This window comes from Siphateles boraxobius, unplaced genomic scaffold (genome assembly GCF_051911475.1).
Source record: "Siphateles boraxobius isolate OS27281-9 unplaced genomic scaffold, OSU_SipBor_1 7, whole genome shotgun sequence".
In the NCBI taxonomy this organism is placed as follows: domain Eukaryota; kingdom Metazoa; phylum Chordata; class Actinopteri; order Cypriniformes; family Leuciscidae; genus Siphateles; species Siphateles boraxobius.
The window spans coordinates 22,923,989-22,945,738 of NW_027509197.1; the positions used below are offsets into that span (position 1 = coordinate 22,923,989).

Consider the following 21,750-nt stretch of genomic DNA (forward strand, 5'->3'; position numbering starts at 1 on the left):
GCTTACAGCTTATGAAAACCCCAAATTCAAAATCTCAAAAAATTTGAATATTACATAAAATCTATTTAAAAAAAAGGATTTTAAATACTGAAATGTCGGCCCTCTGAAAAGTATAATCATGCATATGTATATAGTTATATATACTAAATATATTAGTTTCACCTTTTAATCTGAATGACTGAAATTCATGAAGTTTTGCATGATGTTCAGATTTTTCGAGTTTCACCTGTATGGTGAGTAAAATTCCCAACCAACCAGGTCCAGAGAAGACAACATCAAGCATGTCACATTAAAATATGACCTTTGATGCAATATTCTCAATATGACAGGAACCTTTCCACCAGAACACTTAATTAGTCTCTTTATGTGTAAACATCACTGCTCTTGCTGACATTCACAGAATATTTGTGTGCGAGAGAGCGGGCAAGTGTGCCGCTAACTACTTCACATCTGCAATATGTTGGCAATCTGGATGATATTCAGGATCCTTTAGAGTCAATTAGTCAGTAATATGTCACTCCATTTACTGTGGTGTGCAAATACAAATGCAAAAAAGGTACAAAGAGTGATTTACACATTATAAGCACACTGGAGCCTTCAGACAACACGACATAGACAGCTTTGCACCCAAAGCAATTCTATTTCATGAGCGATTCTAGCAGGCACACGCTTTTATACTGCCCTGAAGATGGATGAAAGGGAAAATGAATAATACAGTGGAACACTGTTCCAGTTTTGTCTCCCAATACAGGCAAAAGTGGCATATTTGCTTATGCAAAGTGAATTTTTAACCAAGATTGCACTGATGGTGGAGGGAACAGGGCGCAGTATGTTTAATTCCTGAGGAGCTGAACTCATTAAAACAGATATTAGGAAAGAGAACTTGCCATTTATTATAAATAGAACAAATCAATGCAACATCATAATTTTTGTGGCCACTGCTCTCTAAAAATATATGAATGTAATTTGTATTAAGTGGGATTATAAAAGAAATGATGCTAAAGCTTAGAACTAACTTTTATAAGACATTTTCGCAATTACTTTTAACCAACTTTTAACAGTTAACAAAATACTAAAGTTGAGGCCAGCCCAGAGTGTGTAGGAGGATGCTGGGCCACACAGATCACATCCATCTGTTCTGGCTGCTGTTAAATGGTAAACTCACAAACAAGTGTTTTCAGAACCACTTCAATTTGTCAAAAAACCACTCAGAGTATCTGTAAACAGAGAATATCAATTCAGTAACTACTGCACTGAATATGACTTGAATATTTGATTGAATTGATTTTTATCTTTTTTAATCAATAATTTTCAGCATTTTAAAAAGTATATTTATAGTTGCTTTTATATTCGACTGCATTTGCAATCTTGGATGAATATTTTTACTGAACTTGCGATAGTGCATCTTGGGATTGCCTTATCGCATACGTGTGATGCTGCCTTACAATTTGTCAAAGCATGACATCTTAGGAGGCAGCATAGTGTTTTTTGTGTCAGGAGTGCATCTGTAATGCCTTTATATACTGTGTATTGTTGCAGGCCTCCTAAAATCAAGGTAATAAACTTTAAATATTACAATAAAACAGTAAAAAAAAAAAAAAAAAAACCTTCAAGCTAATATAATACAGAAAGTTAACATCATGCTGCTACATGACCTTATTTTTTCTCTTCAAACACTGAGATTCTTTTAATCTCAAACTCTTGCATGATACAGAAAACATTCGGTCTAAGATGAATATTGAAAGAGAGGAGAACTAAACAAGAGTATTTCGAGTTTCCTCCTTGATCATCTCCGTAACTTTGACTGGTTTGACAGCCATATTCATCATCATCTTTTCAGTGAAGAGTATTTATGCAGATGTACTGTAAGGCTCGCTGTTAAAGATATAGTTCACCCAAAAATGGAAATTCAGTAATTAACTCTCACTCATGTTGTTTGAAACACATTTAACATTTCTTTCATGCAACACAAAAGGACAAATTTTATGTTTTTAAATTAATATTTTGTATCTAATATTTATATTATTTACGCTTTATTTCAAAAAATAATTGTTGGTGTAGTTAACAATAACAAGTGTGTTATTCCAAGCATTGAATGAAAAAAACACTTAAAGGTGCTTTATGGATTTTGAAGACTACACTGAGTAGCCAAAACATTATAACCAGTCACAAGTGAAACGAACAAGGCCGTATATTAAGGTCAGATTAGATAAGCAAACAATCAGTTCTTGTAATCAACATGTTGGGTGGAGGAGAAATGGGCAGGAATAAAGATCGGAGCATCTTTGACAAGGGCTAAATGTTATGGCAAGGCCCTTTTTCTTGTATATGCCGTTTGGCACCAGGATGAACTGTGGGACGATGACAAGGCGGGAGTGTGATGCTCTGGACAATGTTCTGCTGGGAAACCTCTTTGAGCAGGATAAAGCACTCTGCACGCATTGTTCAGGAATGGTTTGAGGAACATGATGGACAGTTCAAAGTGTTGCCCTGGCCTCCAAATTCCCCAGATCTCAATCAAATTGAGCATCGGTGGGGATGTGCTGGACCAACAAGTTTGATCCATGGCGGCTTCACCTCGCAACCTACAGGACTTGAAGAATCTACTTCTAACGTCTTTGTGTCAGATATTTTATGGTGCTTTCATCATGTTTTTGTTCCTTTGTTAGCTTGACAACCCCTGGTCACTATCTGCTTTCATTGTATAGGAAAGATGAGCCTAGAATTTTGACACAAAAGGGACTTCAGTCCCTGGAAACTCTGCAGTGCCCTTTCAGTCCATTGAATTAATGCTGCTTAAAAGCACCTAACAATAGACATGAACTATAATTTCTAGTCCAGCAGCAGTTTCAGAACTATGTCCTTGCTCATCCTCTGTGTCAACATATCTGTTATGCTTAAATAAACATGAAATAATCAGCATCACTCTGCATTCAGTTTTTTGTTTGTATTGCTGATACCCTATTAAGTGTGCCTCCTCTTCCAAACAATGACACACGAGATGTGTGAATATGTAACTGGTAATTATGTGAAACAATGACACTTTGAAACTCACAATTCAAAGGGCCACATAATTATCTCTATGGGATAAAATACTGTATATGCCTCTTAAACAGGGCAAGTGCCTTACTGTAAATGCACCTTTATAAAAACTGATGGAGTCAAAACAAAAATTTTGCCAAAAAATGCTGTCAATAAAGTTTAAGTTGTATTGAACCTGGAATGCTCATTTAAGCATTGTTGTGTTAAATTGATGCTCTTCACAGCTTCAGGAAGCACTTGAGATTGTGATGGACAAACATTGCTGACAGAAGCATTATACTGAAATTGCCCAGTTACTGAAATATTTCCTTCAGCATGACTTCCACTGTCAAGCTGTCATGTTTTCTTAAGGTGTAACAGCCTCATAATTTGGTCAAATGAATGCCTGCCACGAGTGTCTCATGTTAGTAAATGGATGCAGACAGACAGTGATTGACAGATACTGAGGGGATGTAACTCAAGAGCCAGACTCATATACGCTAGATAAAAGAGGACAACAGCTGGATAGGTTGGTATCATCTGAGAAAATATATTTTGAAGGGACCATGTCAATTTAACAAGACTGATGTTCTGCTACGAAAACATTTCCAGTAAAAATGACTAATTATATACAACAATGTAATGTTTTGGATTACATCTCTTGTCCTATTCTTTTCCAAACAAGCACAAAATAAATGTAAAATGTCACTGTGCATTCTGTATTTCAGTAGTGGCCATCACAGTGATTTGAGCTGGCAGCTATATCAATGGTTATGGCATGTCTGACTCGAGGGACCAGAGTGCTGTTGTGAGAGAGGTGTCATTTGTACATGTGACACAGTCTCTGGGACCCGCTGGAAGCTTCGAAGCTGCAGGTCACTCACCTCAGACTGTTTACGAGCACGGACCAGTCAGCTGTGAACTCAAAGCTACATTTCAGCAACAGTAAAGTCCATTAGAAGAATACCATTTTACTTTAAACTTTAATTTAACTTTATTTAAAAAACATTTAGAATTTAGTAAAGCTAAATACAATTTTACATATTTGTTTGTATATAAACGGTCACAAGTTATAACAAATAAAAATATACACATTTGATATTTATTACTACAATTATTTGGACTGAAGCAGAAAACAATATGACAAATTTTAAAATAAAATATTAAACAAATAAAGTCATTTTAAAGGCTACAAATGAATTTTGTCATCACAACATTTTAATGTAAAGTATGAACTTTTTTTTGAGAACATTTTGATTATATCTTTAACAGTAACAACTTATATTATGTCTTTTATGCATTCTGTGTAACACTGACTATGACGTATTTTCTGTTTCTCCGCAAGCCTGCCCTGGTGAAAAAAAAAAGATGCTAACTATACTTTCAGTCAGACTAATTCAGTATACTTCAAGTGTGTATGATTAGTTAACTTGAAGTGTGCTATTTTGAAACAACTAATTTTGTACTAAGTATATTTTAGTTGAAATTAAATTGTAGTAAAGCATAACTTTAAGTTTATTTAGAGTATTTTTGTGTGCAAAATTGGAACAACTTCAAGTATACTTAGTATACTTTAAGTGTGTAACTAGGGACTAATTACATGCTTGATTGGTGATATTAAAGTTTACTTTATTTGTGTAATGAGTGTCATTGAAACATACAAGCAATATACCATAACTGTATTTATACATGTATTTTAATTTTTTAAATATTTATTTTGGGCGTTTTCACCGAGAGACGCCGAGAGACGCCGAGAGAGAGAGAGAGAGAGAGAGAGAGAGAGAGAGAGAGAGAGAGAGAGAGAGAGAGAGAGAGAGAGAGAGAGAGAGAGAGAGAGAGAGAGAGAGAGAGAGAGAGAAATAGAGAGAGAGAGAGAGAGAGAGAGAGAGAGAGAGAGAGAGAGAGAGAGAGAGAGAGAGAGAGAGAGAGAGAGAGAGAGAGAGAGAGAGAGAGAGAGAGAGGAGCTTCTGAAACTTATACCTTTGGCTTATTCCAAATATTGCAAATTGCACATTTTGTCTTCAATATCAAATGCACATTAACAAACAAGTAAAATTTAGCTATACTTTGTACAAAATACTATTGTATAATATAATGTATTTTGAAAGTATACTTTCAATGCATTGTTACAATGATCATTTCCAGCTCACAGTTAAAATATATCTAAAACATATTTTTAATAAAGTGCAAATAAATACATTTTTAAAAATAAACTGCTTTTTCACTTAGAAAAAATACTAAAATACAATTATTTTAAAGTGTGTTAAAAGTTGTATTGTGAAAATAGGTAAAAGCATGATGCTAATAAGGGCTACTTTTAATATATTTAAAGATAGTACAATTTTTAGTTAGTATTTGCAATGTAGCTACTATTGAAAAAGGGAATATATTTCAAATACAATATATATACAAAATAGAAATTTTCACGAGGGTGGTATTATGATCTTATTATGTACCAGTGTATAAATGTATGCATAATTGAAGTGTACTCAGACGCTGCTATCCCAGCATGGACAAAAACAGCCTGCGGCTACTCCAGAAGAGCGAGCTAACATTTCCATGAAACCCTTTAATGCCAGAAAAGATGCATTAGCCTGCAATATGCGGCTTGGGGAAAAAATGTGGTGACAGTAACATACAGCACTCCCAGGCAAGAAAAAAAACGTACAAAACATTTTAAAGTTTTTAAGAACTACACTGCATGGCCACCTGACCCAGGACTGTCTGCCACTTTTGAAAGCAAGCACTATGCCAGTACAAACTGCCACTTCCTTTTTTGTCTTTTTATTGTTTAACATAGTTGCACGTCCTGATTTTGCTGAGCTAGACCTGTTCCTGGGACAACATGTTTTGTTGATCCTGGAACAACATTCCTGTCCAAAAATGTAATCCTATCCATATCCCAACCCCTAAACCTAACCCTACCCATAAGTTATCCCTAAAATCAGAGGGAAAAGATAGGTGAATAACACTGATGTAGAAGCACTTAACCCTGGTAATAAGAACTTATAAGTTTATAAGAATAACCTTGACATAAACTGTAAACTTGTCCCTCAAATCTGATTGGTTGATTGGAATGTTGTTCCAGGATCAACAAAGATGTTGATTCAGAAACGTTGCACTTGGTGAAATCAGGCTCTGCAACGTGGTTTATGACTATTGATAAAGCAAATGCCACCATTTACTCTTCTTATCTCAGAAACACACATGCACAACTTCCATCATGGCATTCCAGAATAATCTACATGGGCCAGGGCTCAGATCCTTTGTGATGAAGCAATTACCAGGGCCATGAATGTCAGCGTATCTGTCCATACGGGTGATGGATCACTCAAGGCCATTACACCAATGGCTGGTTCCCATTAAAGAGGGTAATTTGCTGCGGGTCACCGTGACTCACTGCTGTAAAGAGTTAATCGGCACCTTATACTGTAATTTGTTGTAGGCAGCAATTGAAATGCACTTTCTATTAAGCGTCAGAGTTAAGCTGCAAAAAAAGATGATAGCTTGTGCGAATCATAATTTGTATATATATACAGTATCTCACAAAAGTGAGTACACCCCTCACATTTCAGCAAACATTTTAGTATATCTTCTCAAGGGACAATACTATAGAAATGAAACTTGGAAATATTTTAGAGTAGTCACTGTGCTGCTTGTATAGCAGTATATATTTACTGTCCTCTGAAAACAACTCAACATACAGCCAGCCATTATTGTCAAAATAGCTGGCAACAAAAGTGAGTACACCCTAAGTGAACATGTCAAAACTGTCCAACATTTTGTGTGAGCACCATTGTTATCTAGCACTGCCTTAATCCTCCTAGGCATGGATTCAACAGAGCTGCACAGGTTGTTGTTGGGACCCTCTTCCACTCTATTATGACATCATGGAGCTGCTGGATGTTAGACACATGGCGCTTCTCCACCTTCCGCTTAAGGAGTCCCCACATGTGCTCAATAGGGTTCAGGTCTGGAGAAATACTTGGCCACTCCATCACCTTCACCTTCACCTTCCTCAGCAAGGCAGTTGTCATCTGGGCGGTGTGTTTGGGGTCATTATCACGTTCTGCTTCAGAATGTCGCAGAACATATTGGAATATATGTTTCCCTCAATGAAGCCCAGCTCCCCAGTACCAGCAGCACTCATGCAGCACCAGACCATGATGCTACCAACACCATGCTTGACTGTAGGCAAGACACAATTTTCTTGGTACTCCTCACCAGGGCATCGCCACACATTCTGGCTGCTTTCAGCAAACTTCTTGCGGGCTTTCTTTGCATGCCAGCTTCAGAAAAGGCTTCCTTCTGGGTCGACGGCCATGTAAACCGACTTGTTGCAGAGTGCGCTGTATGGTCTGAACACCGACAAGCTGACATTCCGCTTCTGCAACCTCTGAAGCAATGCTGGCATCACTCATGCTGTTTTTGAAGCCAGCTTCTGCACCTGACGCACAGCAAGAGGACTCAACTTCTTTGATTGATCCTTGCGAGGCCGGTTTCAAGTGGAACCCGTCTTGGAAAACCTCTGTATGACTCTGGCCACAGAGTGAATTACGGGGGGTATTGGGGGTTCCGACCCCCTTAGATGAGACTTGGACCATCCCAAAAGGGATGAAAATAATAATTTGGGGGGTACTGAAATTTTTTTAATAAAATATAATGTTAGCCTATCCAAAATTGTATGTATTTAAATCCAGTATTACCATCACATACCAACAATTCAGGAAATAATCTAATGAAATACGATTTTCAAACCCTCACTCCCCAATGGGCTGTACCATTTATCTGGTATGTTCAGACTGTATTCTTTGCTATGGTTCTTTGATATAATTTCACTAGCTGTCAAAATGTACATACAGTACCTGGTAGGTCAGCGAAAAATTAAGAGTAAGTGGCTGAATCAACTTTAATCTCTATAGTTTTGACTGCTATGTATATCATAATGCGTTGTGCTTTGTGGCAAATGTTATGAGCAGCTCATCATCTAAACAGGTTTTCAAAACTGTCTTAATTTGGTTGTTCAGTGTTTCTCTCATCTATAATGAAGTCATAGTCTAGCTAGCTAGCTAGATAAAAGTTCACGCAGCTCCTGAAGCTCTCTGTACCAAGAAAATATTGTCCGTATCTTGGTGAAACTAAGCCAAGTTGCATTAATGCAAGCAGTTGTTAATTATCTCACGGACAAGGTTGTCGGATGGAAACGTGCTCGTGTTTGAACTGCTGCAGAAGCTTTCGCAGAATTTCGCATATAGATTAGTGGTTCTCGTGTGAAAGCCTATATAAAATGGAGAGTGATGCCACCAGTCGAAATAGCTGTACCCCCCGAAGCTCACGGTATAATTCGACCACTGCCTAGCCACTGTACTGTAACTCAGTTTCAGGGTGATTCTAATCTTCTTAACAACAATTTTAATTCTCAAATCCTTAGAGAGTTATTTGCCATGAGGTTCCATGTTGAACATCCAGTGGTCAGTGTGAGAGAATTGTACTCAAATATATATATAGGGTAAACAAATTACCATGTGAATTTTTTAATTGTCTACTAAAGACATTAAGATCAATAATACCAATAAATAGTTCAAATCTTTCACCGTTAGTTCACAGACAAGTTCACTTGTTGAAACAGAACCCTAGTACAATTGAAACACTCATCATTAATGCTCTATAGCCTAATTTCACATATTAAAATGCCTTTAAAAATTCTATTCTGCAAAAATAATTTGATATTAGCTCTTCATTTTATTTCGGTGCCTCGTATACATCTGATAATTTGCTATTCAAAGGCAGAGACGATAATGTGCATAATACACAAAGCATGTGAATACAAATTTGTTTTTCACTCACTGAAATACTTCACACTGCATGCTAAAGAGAATAAATGCCAATCCAACTGAGAAACTTTGCCGGGTTGGTGAACATCATTCAACGGGTTTTGGTTCTGACAGACATTTCTTCACGCACAAACTACACATTCTGATTCTGACATTCCTGATATTGGTATTTTTAATAATTCTTTATTCTTGACTGATCTTTTTTGATCATTTTGGCAATAGATGAACTGTTAAATGAGTGAGTCCAATTTGACTGTCACATGCTGATGTAATATATCATTAACTTGACAGGTGATTTTTATGAAATGTAGTTTGATCACTAGCCTATCTTCTCAGTTGTTTAAAAGATTAAGGCAATTATCAAAGTTTGATAAAATGTTTAATTTTCCAATAAAAGATGATACATACTTACATGATTTGTTACATGTATTTACCCCTTAGCAGATTTTGAGTTCATTGTATGAAAACATGATCATGAAAAGCTAAATTCTGTTTTGGGAGGAAAAAAATATATACTTTTTAAAGATATGACTGCTTTATAGAGAGAATTAATAATAGGGGATGTTTTAACCTGCTAAAATATCTTAACACTGAGCTTTCCATGTTAAATCTAAAGGGAAATAAAATGAATACTTTTGTTGGCTCAAATGTTGATTTACAGCTCGAAGTAGTTGTGGTTTAGATGCCACTGCTCACTCGCGGACCGGGAAAGATCTTGTTTCCTGGGCTCCTGCTGTCAGAGAGGTCTTAAAAACACTGTATGGGGTCCAGCGCTGCTTTAAGAGTCTCTTTAGACAATCAAACCAAAGACTCCGGAATGATTCTTCACAGCACATTATGCCACATTCAGGGTCAATGCGAGGTTGTCTGTCCCCTGCTTGATAAGAGGGGCTTTTTGTGGCTTTAATCTCAAGCATGTCAATGAGCAGATGAATCAATCCACCTCGTTTTCCTTTAAAACTAATTTATACCATAGCATGATGCAACGCAGTTTATAGGGTGACTCAATCTGCATAATGAATAATCAGCTAATGCAGGAGTTCCAAGCCATCCAGCAGCGATGCAGAGAGATGCACATTCCAGCATGCCGATTCCCTGCTGACATCACAAGACAAAGTTAGGCATCAAATATTAACTGCATTTTTCAGTCCAACACCTATTTCTTAATGCATTAAACAGAGCAACGCTTTGCAGGGCTGGCGCACAAATAGCCTGTTTTTATTTATATGATCAGCAGCCAAGAGCTAAGTCTCATGCCATTCTGTTGAAAAGAAAAATCTCCAATGCTTCTCTATGGCAGAGATTAAATTGAGATCTTTACTGAACCGCCTGCTTTACCAGACAAAAAATACCCAAGTCAAATGTGTGTCTTATAATGTTTCAGAAGATATTTCTGTCTACGCTCAGATTCGTCAAGATACTGTACCAAAGTCAGCAATGAAACGTCAGAGATTTCGTTATAAATGCAAACATTTCTTATTAAAACCAAATTATGAGCTGTGTTGTAATTTTACAGCTCTGTATGTCATCAATTATCTTAATATAAATTTTTATTTTTCCTTTATATGAAATTGTATATAAATTTATATAAAAAATAAACAGTAACATAAAATAAACATATTTTATTACACATTTCTTAACTGAAAACTCCATTAAGTTTTGCTATTGCACCGTATGCTATTATAGGCCCGTTCGCAACAAGAATGATAACTATAAAGATAACTATAACGATAAGATAATAACCGTGCACTGCAGTTTTGTTGTCTGTTGCTTTAAATGCTCAAGCTCTTTAAAGCAGAATGGAAACTGATTGGCGTACAATGTTTTTATCGTTCATCAGCTGGAAAAAAAAAGTTGATAAATTGATTTCGGCATCGTTTCATTTGTGCCGTTATTGCTATAGGTGTGGTGTGGGTTCTACAATTCTTTTAAATTTAAAACGATTTGTAGAACTACATCTTTATCGTTATAGTTATCGTCCTTGGTGTGAACAGGCCTTAACTGCGCTTTTGTATTCACATCTCCCATATGTATCCGGCTGGCCAAATAGATTATGCAATGCTCTTTTTCCGCAAAATACGCTTGTTGACGCAGGTGAAGCAGTCATGTGCCAAACACAACTCAAAAGGGTCATCTGGGTTTATGAACAGCATAAAAGTAACTTCTTTCAGCTTGAATGGTAAATATCAGGGCTCACATGGCTAACTAATATTTTGAGACAATGACAAACACAGAGAATGAAAAATTCATCCAGATTAAATTAATCTACATTTGCACTTAAGTTACTTAAGGCTAGTTATCGAGATGTCTTCAGTTTATTCTACATGACTGTCAGCTCTAGTCAGAAATATAGATGCATTTGTTGTGTTCAGCTTCAGCAGCCATTCTACACAATCGACCATGCTTAGTTTATTCCAGCAGCCCTCTGGATGCAATTTAAAACGCCCCATTGGTAAGACGAATTCCTTAACAATTATCATTTACCATTAAATTCCTTGCACACAATGCTCACTAATGCACTTGGATTCAATACCTACTGAACTGAATTATTACAAAGGTTGAACTGCTTAAGGCAGTACACTGGGAATGAAATACAAAGCGGTCCTGACAAGCGCAAAGAAATAGAGCAGCCATATATTCATCTTCACTTGTTACGGCTGTCCAGATCTCCCCGCCCCCTGCCATCAGGTTATTCACCTCAATCAGAGAAATGCACCGTGTTAATCTGTATTTAGAGAACTGTACACATCCCTGAGCTCCCCTTCATCCTGCTACCAGGATAACTCTTTATGGTGTTTTTATCTGTCGTATACTTTCAATTGTCAGATAAATGAGGGTAATGCATCTCAGTGGGTCTCAAAAGATAAAGCATTCTGGCCTGGAACACAGTGAAAGCTTTGTTTGAATTTTAAAATGTGTGCTTGACATTTATCTCTCGTCTCGCAACAACAGCATAAAGCCACCCTTTTCTCTGTCAGTAGTGAACTGTTATGATGCCATCAATATTCTGGGACTTCTCAGGCTCCCCTAGTGCATCTGTGTGACAAGATGGACATACCTATCTATAAAGAAACTAGGGTGGGAGCCATCTATAAAAAAAGGAAATGAAAGGAAAAGAAATGAAAGGAAATTAAATGAAAGGAAATGAAAAGGAAAGCCGAAGGGAAGGGAATGGAATGGAAAGGCCGAAGCAAAGGAAAGGTTGAAGGGAAGGAAAGGAAAGGAAAAGCTGAAGGAAAGGAAAGTTTGAAGGGAAGGAAAGGACAGGAAAAGCCGAAGGAAAGGAAAGGTTGAAGGGAAAGGAAGGGAAGGGAAAGCCGAAGGAAAGGAAAGGTTGAAGGGAAGGGAAGTAAAGATAAATGAAGGAGAAAAATAAAAAAGGAAGGGAAAAACAGAATGAAAAGGAAAAGTGTAATACATATTGCATTATATGACCTATTCTAAAATGCAACGCATCAAACCGAGCTTGCATATAAACGTTTTTTTTTTTCTTCACATATTTTGGTAGACTATTTGTAGTAGGCTTTATTTCAGAGAATAGTTAACATCTGAGCCCTTGTTAACATACACTCCTGAGTTCACTTCATTGCTTCCTCGCGCTGTTTCAAAGCAAGAAGATTCTCCTGCTAAATCTACATATTTTATAGGGCACTCACTACAGCGGGCTTAACTGGAGCAGAAGTGTTTGTTCAAGAGTTACATATTTCTACAGACTACCTATTATTCTGTAGTATCATGAGCTTAATGCCATTGTCTTGTGTGAATCCATCAACATTCTCTTTTTCTCTCAGCAGTCAGAGAGCCAGATACATGTTTGTATCTGTTTCACTGTCACAAACAAGAAAGAGTCACATACTTGCATTACTTGACTGAGAGTCAGGTCAGTTCACAGCAATTGCATTAATATTCTTTAGAGACATTAATTCTAAACAAATGTATGCCATGATGAATCTTCACAGAGTATATATAGCAATACCAATTGAATAGTGACAGGAAATCAAGGCAAGCAAAGAGCAGCTTGTTAGTCATGCTCAGCACCGCTCAGTGAGCTTGTTAAGGTAAGTGTGAAATTAATTCTTTCCAACAGAAGGAGACAGTCATGCATTATTAATTAGAAAATTAGATAATTGACCCATACATGGGTGTGCTTGTCACTAATGGATTTTTCACTTTCATAAAAGTTGCCAACCTCTGTGTAATGTGAAAAAGACTAAAAGCATGTGTTCTATATAAAAAAAAATATTCCACGTTTTAAAATGTAAAAGGTTACATGAAAAATAGTAAACCTGTTTTGGCTAGCAAATAATTAATTAATAATACAATTTAATTATATAAAATATATACATATAATGTATACATATTATTATAATATAAGCTAGCTTTAATTTAATCTGATATATGCAGTTGCCCTAACAAACTAACTGACATGAAATTTATTTATTTTTAAAAATAGGCTACAATTCCCTTGTCCTGAGAACACAAAATCAATATTTATTATAGTTGATTCTTTGCCTGAATGCACTGTATGTTCACTTGTTAACCTTCACATTCATTATTATCTTAATATGGTTTGAATTTGATTGAAACCGACCAATATAGCCTACACTGCAAAACCACATTGGACTTCTGATTCAAAACCTTACTGAGATGGATAGTTTCGTTCTTATTTGTTCTAGCTTTCTTTTTTGTATTTTACAGGCAGTATGCATTTTCAAAAACATAAATAGTCTAATCTAACAGGATGAAATGCAGACATGAGGACAAACCAGTTTAACTTACCAACTACCAAGAAGAAAATCGCGTGTCTCCACGACACCGATGCCATGACGTTTCGATGTCAGTCAAAGCAAACAGAAGTTTCTTGATTAAACGGCACTACTCCCTCACAGCTCGACACATCTGCGCGCTTGGCAGGTAATTTTGCTGACGGTTTCATTCAAAGCTGAATCTCCACTGAAGTCCTCTCAGTCACCATACCCTGTGTTTTATAAAGTACTGCTTTGGTTCCGAATAAAGCTCAAACGAACAACTGAAATGGGTCTCGGTCAGCTGAAGCGTGCGCGCTCATTAGTTCTTGCTAAAGTCGCTCGTGGACAGTCGGACTGTGCGCTCGAGAGCGCGCGTCAGGCATACAAGTAAAAGATGAGAGCTGTGCTGTGGCAACTGTAAACGCGAAGCCACCTCCCTCAAGGATCATCAACTTATGTTGGCTAATAATAAACATGAACATAATCTATTAGCGAAGTGATGAAACCACTGTTACCCACAATCTGCCGTTCACACTGAGGAAAAATGAAGGAAAACAATATAGGCTGTGGCCAAAGGGAATCATTTTCAATTTAAGGCTACTACTGCACAAATACACATATTGTTCAAATGTAATATATAATAAATACACAGAGAGAGATTTTCCAAAACAAAGAATGAGGGAAACTTGCATCGTAACAAGGCTGGAGTGACGCAAATGTCCATATGAAATATCAATTTAGAAGAGCAGTCCCAAGATTTTGATCCATCAAAATGTAAATTAGGGGGATTTGCCAAAACAATTAGTTCCTCTAAAGAGAACAAATGATAGGCTATTCTTTGTGTAGTATTTGTAGTACAAAAACATTAAGGAAAATGGCCAATTAGATTGTTTTTCTCCTGTTACATTTATGTCCAAAATGTATTAGTTTTGTAAGTTTGTACAGGGTTTTAAACGATTTAAGTTGTTGTTGACTATAAATAAGTGCACACTGCTTTGATTTCATGTGAACTTGTTGCTGTAAGTAATCATATGACATTTATAGCCTACTAAATGTTAAAATGATTTATTAATAACAATAATAATGTTGTAAGATTGCCCTCGGTTTCAATTTTGTCATTTTGAGCAACTGAGCACTTTCAAATTATGACCAGGAATCATCATACTTTCATCTTTTCGGTTGGAGTTATCTAATGAGTAACATAAATGAGCTGTAAATAAACTGTTTGGTTAGGGGCATGAGTTTTAAGCTGTAATCTGCGTTTGTTTCTGATTCTGTCATTTTTAAAATAAATACAATTTTCAAACAAACTTCCTTAAATATGAGGAGAAAAAAAAAAGGTTTCAGAGCTTGTACTGAAGCTAAACGACTCGAATGGGAGAATCACTGATGTAGGTGGTGAAGAGCTCTGGCTCCTCCTGCTGGCCCGCTAGAGACTGCAGCCCAACAGTATTGTCCAATCAAGTGTATAAGGGGGATACAAGTAGAAGTTCAGTGAACTTCCTACCAATGGTAATGTTTTAATTTATTATGCCTAAAAGAAGCCTTATAAATTTGCCCATAAATACTGGATACATATCAGCTCCATGAGATAATTAAATAAATAAAAATGGTTGTCTGGTGCTTTTAAATAAGGAATTCAATCATACTAATATATTCTAGGAAATCATGATTTGCATTAACACAAAAGCACTGGTCAATAACAACGTTAAAATGCTTTTACTTGTGGAAATTCTCACATCATACAAAATTTGACAAGGCTTACAGTCAAGTGTATTTATATAAACAGATCATTGCTGTGACATATACAGATCATTAATATATGTAAATAAGCCTACAGTGTGAGACTTCGAGAACAAAAGTAATTAGCACATCAATGGAGTCCAGCTACAACTGCCTTCTTTGATCGAGCACTTCCACTAAAGCAGGGAGTACAACGCAAATCAGAAGATGTAGAGCATATAAACCACCTTTGAGAAGTCTGACTTATTCACAAAAATTGATTGTATAAAAAGTTGATATTTGACCTCCAAACATTTCGTCCCATTGATTACAGATCCAGTGATTATACCAATGATGTACTTTTCAGTGTGCTGAAAAATAGCAGCAAAAAGCTTGTGAAACTTAGTGGAGGAAGAAGGGTCAATGAAAGGCCTCTCGTTTTGTGGTAACTGCTGGTAAGTGGTAATTCCCTCCCCCCCATTATATCACAATTCAAAATATTTTAGCTTGTTTACATTGTCCAAGTCTTCCACAGTTTTGATACTGTAAGAGCCAGTGGCTGACAGAGGTCTCAGTGGCTCCTGTGGCTCTCATCACATCTAATACAGCATTTATAATCACAGTGAAGCACACTTAAAACTACACAGTGAAATACGTCGACTAAATACAGTAGATGACAAACCACATTGCAATACGTTATGTTGTAATATGTTCATGTACATTTAAAATCTTATATGAACTATTAAAATAAGGCAGGTCATAACTACAATGTTTGGATAAAATCAGCATTGATAAAAGGTTCAAACAGCAAATCTTGGCTCAATGACTGCATGTTGCCCAATGCTACACAATAGTGCTCTAACAACCTTCCAGTTTAGAGTACAGTACTTAAAAGCGTAAAAATGAATGCAGCTACTTCTCGTAAGAACACAGAAAGCAGAGCAAAAGAAAGGCAAAGATAAAAAATATATTTTCTGTAGGAAGAACTACTGACTAAAAATAGTCAGTGGGGCATTGTCATCCAAGCGCATTCACAAGCTCTTTCGCAGCCATCCAATCAGAGAAGATCTCAACAGGAAGTGGAGAGCAGGTGGATCTGACGTTCTACATCAAACATCCAATCACAACAGGACCGGGTCTTATATGTGCTGCTGCTACAACAAAGGGCTGTACAGTCACTCAAAAGAGGTATACAAAGGAATGGTGCTCTCCAAACACTGGACTGCTAACCCTTTGTGCAATTGAGTTGAATTGTTATCAGCATTGAGATCTGGGCTTGTGGATGCCTTCAGTACAAAGCCAGCATTCTTGAAGATGGAATTGCAACACCGTGCATGGCCCGAGTCCAGCTGTCTGTGCCTGCACTGGAATGTGTGTTGACTGGAATGTAGTAATCAAAGGACAACTTGTGATGGTCCAGTGACAGATGTTGGGAATGTGCTCAACGCGTCGCTCTCAGAGTTCAGTGGTCAGCAGACCTTTGGGCTTGTGGCTGTCGTCCTTGGATGGGTGAGCCACAATACTGTCAAAGATCAATTCAGCAATTGGCAGGTTAAGAACATACTTCAAACTGTAAAGAATTCAATTAATTTTTTTTTAGTTTAGTACAAAAAACAACTTTTGATTCACTAAAACATTTGCTATTTATATGCTGCATGCAAAAGCACACTACTAAATCAGCATCAGGCCCTGTTTAGACCTGGTATTAAGATGAGTTTTGGTTGATCGGATCACAAGTGGACGACGCTACAGGTGTAAACAGGGTCTAAAACGTTTTGAGCTCGTCCACTTCCAGAGGTAGTCAAAAACGCATTCGACCGGATTGCTTTCTTAGTGTAGACACTCATGTCGTCGAATGTATTCCAACAACCACGAAAAGACCACCTTACTGACCTAATGCGTAAACATTATGGGAAGCGCACTAGTCAGACGCGATTTAAACTTTGTCGGAGACCCAAGTTTGGTTTGAAGACTAAACGTACAAAGCACAATGTTCTCTCACCATTCCTGATTTCTAACACATACTCACACATACCCCTCAAAGAAATCAGGAGAGAAGTGGTTGAAAGTGAACAAAGGAGACAGATTAAAACACCAGGTATAAACGGGGATGTGTCTCCCTCGACTAGTGATCCGATCGACCAAAACGTTATATCTTAAATTGTGGTGTAAACAGGGCCTTAAAATGATTTCTAAAGGATTATGTGACACTAAAGACTGTAGTAATGATGCTGAAAAGTCAGTTTTGCCATCATGGTAATAAATTACATTTTAAAATATGTTCAAATAGAAAACAGTTATTTTAAGTTGTAATACATTATTCACATAAATGCAACCTCGACGAGCAACAGAGATAACAAAATTGACCAACCCCAAACTTTCAAACGGTAGTGTATTTAACGGAATACACAACTTCAGTGGAAAAAGCACGCCCACATAATGGTGTAAATACAGCATGGCTCCCCTTGGTTTTATCGTCCACCAAGTTGAAAGTGGCGAATCTGATTGCTTCAGAAAGTTAAAGGACAACTGTCCTTAACAGAGCAGAGAAAGGTAATGAAGCAGGGATGAAACAAACCTGGTGGCAATCACATTGTGAGTGTGAGAGAGATGGGGGAGTGGGGAAATAGCAGCCCCCTCAGGATGTTGAGATGACATCTCTGCTGTACAATCAAGGAGGCCGTTAGTAAAGGTGCCAGACAGCTAGACGAGAGAGAGGTAGCAGGGGGACAGTCAGTCACTAAATTAACTACTAGAAATGTGAGAAGTGAGGATAATGAAACTGCACACTCCACTGAACGTGTGGCTGGATAGCGAGTCATCTGAGTCAACATCATCAGATGAAATATGAAAGCTTTTACTAAATGTATAAATCTATAGTGTGCAAAAACAGAACTGCAGAGAAATAGGAAGAGACATCCATGCACAAGTTCTTAGATAAAGTTGCTGCTCTTCTAAAATGATGCATGGATCAGTGTCTGGAGTCCCTACCAGGTGAAAAAAGGGACAGCTAAACCTCTGTGATTTCTGCATGTACTGTTAAGGCTTACCAAATGTCTCATATTCTCAGTATTCATCCTATTCATCAATCTGAGATTTCATTTTCATTCATCTAATATCTTCTAGTCAGAATTATTCAAAATGACACAACTTTTAGATGAAAGCTTTCAAATAAAAGAAACCGTTATAGATTTTAGCAGTAAACTCACTGTAGGTGCTGAAGCTGGAATGATCCATCGAGGAGTGATTGTGGGTTTGGGGGCCGGCACCTGTGTCAATTTAAATGTTTCCATAAAATATGAATACTTAAGCAACGTGGAAAAATCTATAACAGGCATTATTGTGACATACAGTCAATCATATGGACAAACCGTAAACGTTGGCTTACTATAAGCAGCACAAGCTTATTGTTTCAGTGCTGAACTTACTACAGGAATGGGATCTGTGAAGTCTATCAGGTTATCAGTCAGAGGGGCTGTCAGCGGCTCAGGATCCTGAACATTGACCTGCAGTGTAAAAAGCCACATGCTCTAAAGGGAATGCCAACCAAAAGCACATTCAATGTCTTTTTCTGGCAGGAAATGCAAATCTAGACATCAAAAAGTTTTACAGCTTTTTATAATCATTAGAAAACAAAATTTTAACAAATGCAGAAAGGGAGAGATTGATAGTAATATTCAACATAGATGGGTAAACAAATGAGTAAATGGGAAATATAGCATTGCTCTGAGATTTCTTTGTGGCACAGTGCATAACACCCTCCCCAATTGTATGGTATACTGGTTCCTAGATATGACGCAGGTCCCTCCTGTAACAAGTCTATGGGTTTGTTTCATTTTTATGCAATGGTTTCATTAAGTTACAATTGCAGTCACAAAAGTTGTGTGTTGTGTAGAGTGCTGCAGGAATAGGTCCTAAAACCCAGAAATGAATGTACTTCCCGTTCCATTTTCCGAAGTCAATACTTTTTGTTTGGTTAAATGCCTGAAGTAAATTCTGTGGTTAACACAAGCTCAAGATATTTTCACATTTTAATCTGCAACATAAATCACGAGTGGATTGCATTACTGATGCAGTTTATTTTTTTTATAGATTTTACATGAAATAGACCAACAGAGGGTGTCAGTTACATTAAAAGTCATCACACTGAGCAGAAAAACTCCTCTACTCACTCAAGTGCTTTTACAGCCTTGCTGTGTTTATACTCACGTTCTTGCAAATTATTCTAAATAAAACTTTCCAACTTGTAGATTTCAAATAAAGATTGAATGAGTTGACAAAAGCTGGTGACAGTGGTGACGTTGAGCAACCATGGCGGAGTTTGTTTATAGCCCAACTTCTGCTTTTTTACTTTTTTAGGCGATTTTATCTAGGCTTCAAAATTCATAAAAGTTGCGATGATTTGTGAAGATTATCACTTGTGTAAGTGAGTATTAAACTTCTGGGCTGGCCTACAATATGTAATCTTTGACATGCCTGCTGAAATTTAATTTCCTTGTAAAGGCTGACACATGTCAGCAGGAAGTGAGTAAATGATGGTGTAGGTTGACAGCTGCTGGGGACTCTCATTACAGCGTGCCAGCAGCTGGAATGACATTAAGCCACTTTTGTTACCTTGGATGACTGGGTTTCATTCAGTGGGTCTGATGACAGAGACGGCACAGAAGAAATGAAGTCATCTGCGTTCTCTTCCAGGCTAAGGACAGACAATGAATAGATAGTGCATTCGTTTATGAAAGTGCCCAATGATTTGTCTTTGTGAGAGAATCTTGAAGATGCCATATATGATAAAACAATGGCGTTGTTGATGTAGTTGTACTTGTCCGTTTTTGTAACAATAAAAACGAACATACAAATAAACAAACATTATAACAATAATATTTACGTCTTTTCATTTGTGATGAAGCATGTCTGAGAAGAGCTCTGGACACAAAACCTTTTGATTTGATCGCTGGTAAAGAGCACAAAAGACATGGAAAATCTTTGAACATTTCAAAGCACTTTCCAAGCTATTCATTAGTGTTCATTCAAAAGACATGCAGGATATCACAATGTTCACCCTTGAATGAAACCTATGAACACCTCTTATGAAGTGTTTGAGGAAATGACTCAGAGGTCATTTGTGATTACTGATGATTATGGGTTTGTGTGTGCACATTTGGATGGCTTCCCAGCAGAGCAGAGCAGCCTTGACAAAGTGGGTAACATTATAAAGGTACAAATTATTTACACATTTGGCAGGCGACTTGGCCAGTATGTGTTCCCCAGGAATCAAACCTATAATTTTGGTGTCTACGAATTGAGCATCTGATGTGGGCATCACTAGTAAATTATAATTTAATATGTTGATCCTTTCCATAATAACGGTTTTTCATATGGTATATAATGTCAACAATTGGTCACATTTGATTGATTTGATATTTGATTCTACGGACATAAAAGTGTAAACAAAATCTGCAGCTAATGTGTACAGTGATGTTGAACAGAGAAAAAAAAAATCTTCCACATTAAGACACTCATTTTACATTTCTTTCTTTTATCATGTGACTACCAGAGCTGAATGTCTCTAAGTCAGTGTACACAGCTAATTGTGCTGTCAATCTATGGCATGGGTATATATGTTTCCATAAGAACATGTTTCCAGGCAGACCACAGCAATATGACCATAGACTGTAAAAGAATATGACCCATCGGTAACTGTATCAACAGCTGCCACTAGATGGCAACAGCAAGCTACAATAAGGATATGTTAATGCTAGATTAAGGAAAGTTCTGGGTTCACTACAAGGTAGGTTATTTGGACACAATCTGTAAAATGCTGTCAATTAGTTTCTTTTCTAAGTTGTATTCTATTGTAAATAATCAAATCAGTTATTGTACAGTTGGTAAAAAAGCTTAGAAAAACATATCTATTTTTTCTTTTACAAACTGTACTATAACTGCTTTCATTAAATAACACATTTTCTATCCAATTGAAAGTATTTTACAGATGATGTCCATTTGTGTTTGCAAACAGACAACATCTCACAGATAAATTATTTGTATTAAGCATTTCAACAAAAAACTGCAGCATTTCAGTCTAGCTTTTAGGATGCAGGATCCCACAAATTTGTCCAAATTTGACCCCATTATGTACATTCTTGCCAGTTCTTGTTAATACACTATACTTTCAAAAGTTAGGGGTTGGTAAGATTAAATATCTTTGAAGTGAGTATCTTATGCTCACTAAGGATGAATTTATTTGATAAAAAATACAATAAACAGTGTAATACTGTGAAATATTACAATTAGAAATACATCTATTTTAAAATTTTAAAGTGTAATTTATTCCCGTGATGCAAAGCTGCATTAATCCAGTCTTCAGTTTCGCATGAAATAATTTTAATATGCTGATTTGGTGCTCAAGAAAGATTTCTTATTATCAG

The 21,750-nt window shown here is 36.8% G+C and overlaps 2 protein-coding genes and 1 long non-coding RNA gene across 3 annotated transcripts in view; 1 reads left to right on the forward strand and 2 right to left on the reverse strand.

Moving 5' to 3' along the window:
- ramp1 (receptor activity modifying protein 1) overlaps positions 1–14,009 on the reverse strand; it is a 33,288-nt gene extending 19,279 nt beyond the window's left edge. The window contains exon 1 of the mRNA XM_077215186.1: positions 13,635–14,009. Coding sequence (XP_077071301.1) covers positions 13,635–13,680 — 46 coding nt within the window. The 5' untranslated portion in view covers positions 13,681–14,009. The remainder of the gene's footprint in view (positions 1–13,634) is intronic.
- LOC143723180 (uncharacterized) overlaps positions 1–21,750 on the forward strand; it is a 292,525-nt gene that overhangs the window by 43,517 nt on the left and 227,258 nt on the right. The window lies entirely within an intron of this gene.
- The window catches only part of epb41l5 (erythrocyte membrane protein band 4.1 like 5), a 74,282-nt gene continuing 67,839 nt past the window's right edge, over positions 15,308–21,750 (reverse strand). Inside the window, exons 22-26 of the mRNA XM_077215176.1 lie at positions 19,940–20,021; positions 18,754–18,831; positions 18,535–18,594; positions 17,904–18,028; positions 15,308–16,847 (exon numbers count right to left, since the gene is read on the reverse strand). Coding sequence (XP_077071291.1) covers positions 16,781–16,847; positions 17,904–18,028; positions 18,535–18,594; positions 18,754–18,831; positions 19,940–20,021 — 412 coding nt within the window. The 3' untranslated portion in view covers positions 15,308–16,780. The remainder of the gene's footprint in view (positions 16,848–17,903; positions 18,029–18,534; positions 18,595–18,753; positions 18,832–19,939; positions 20,022–21,750) is intronic.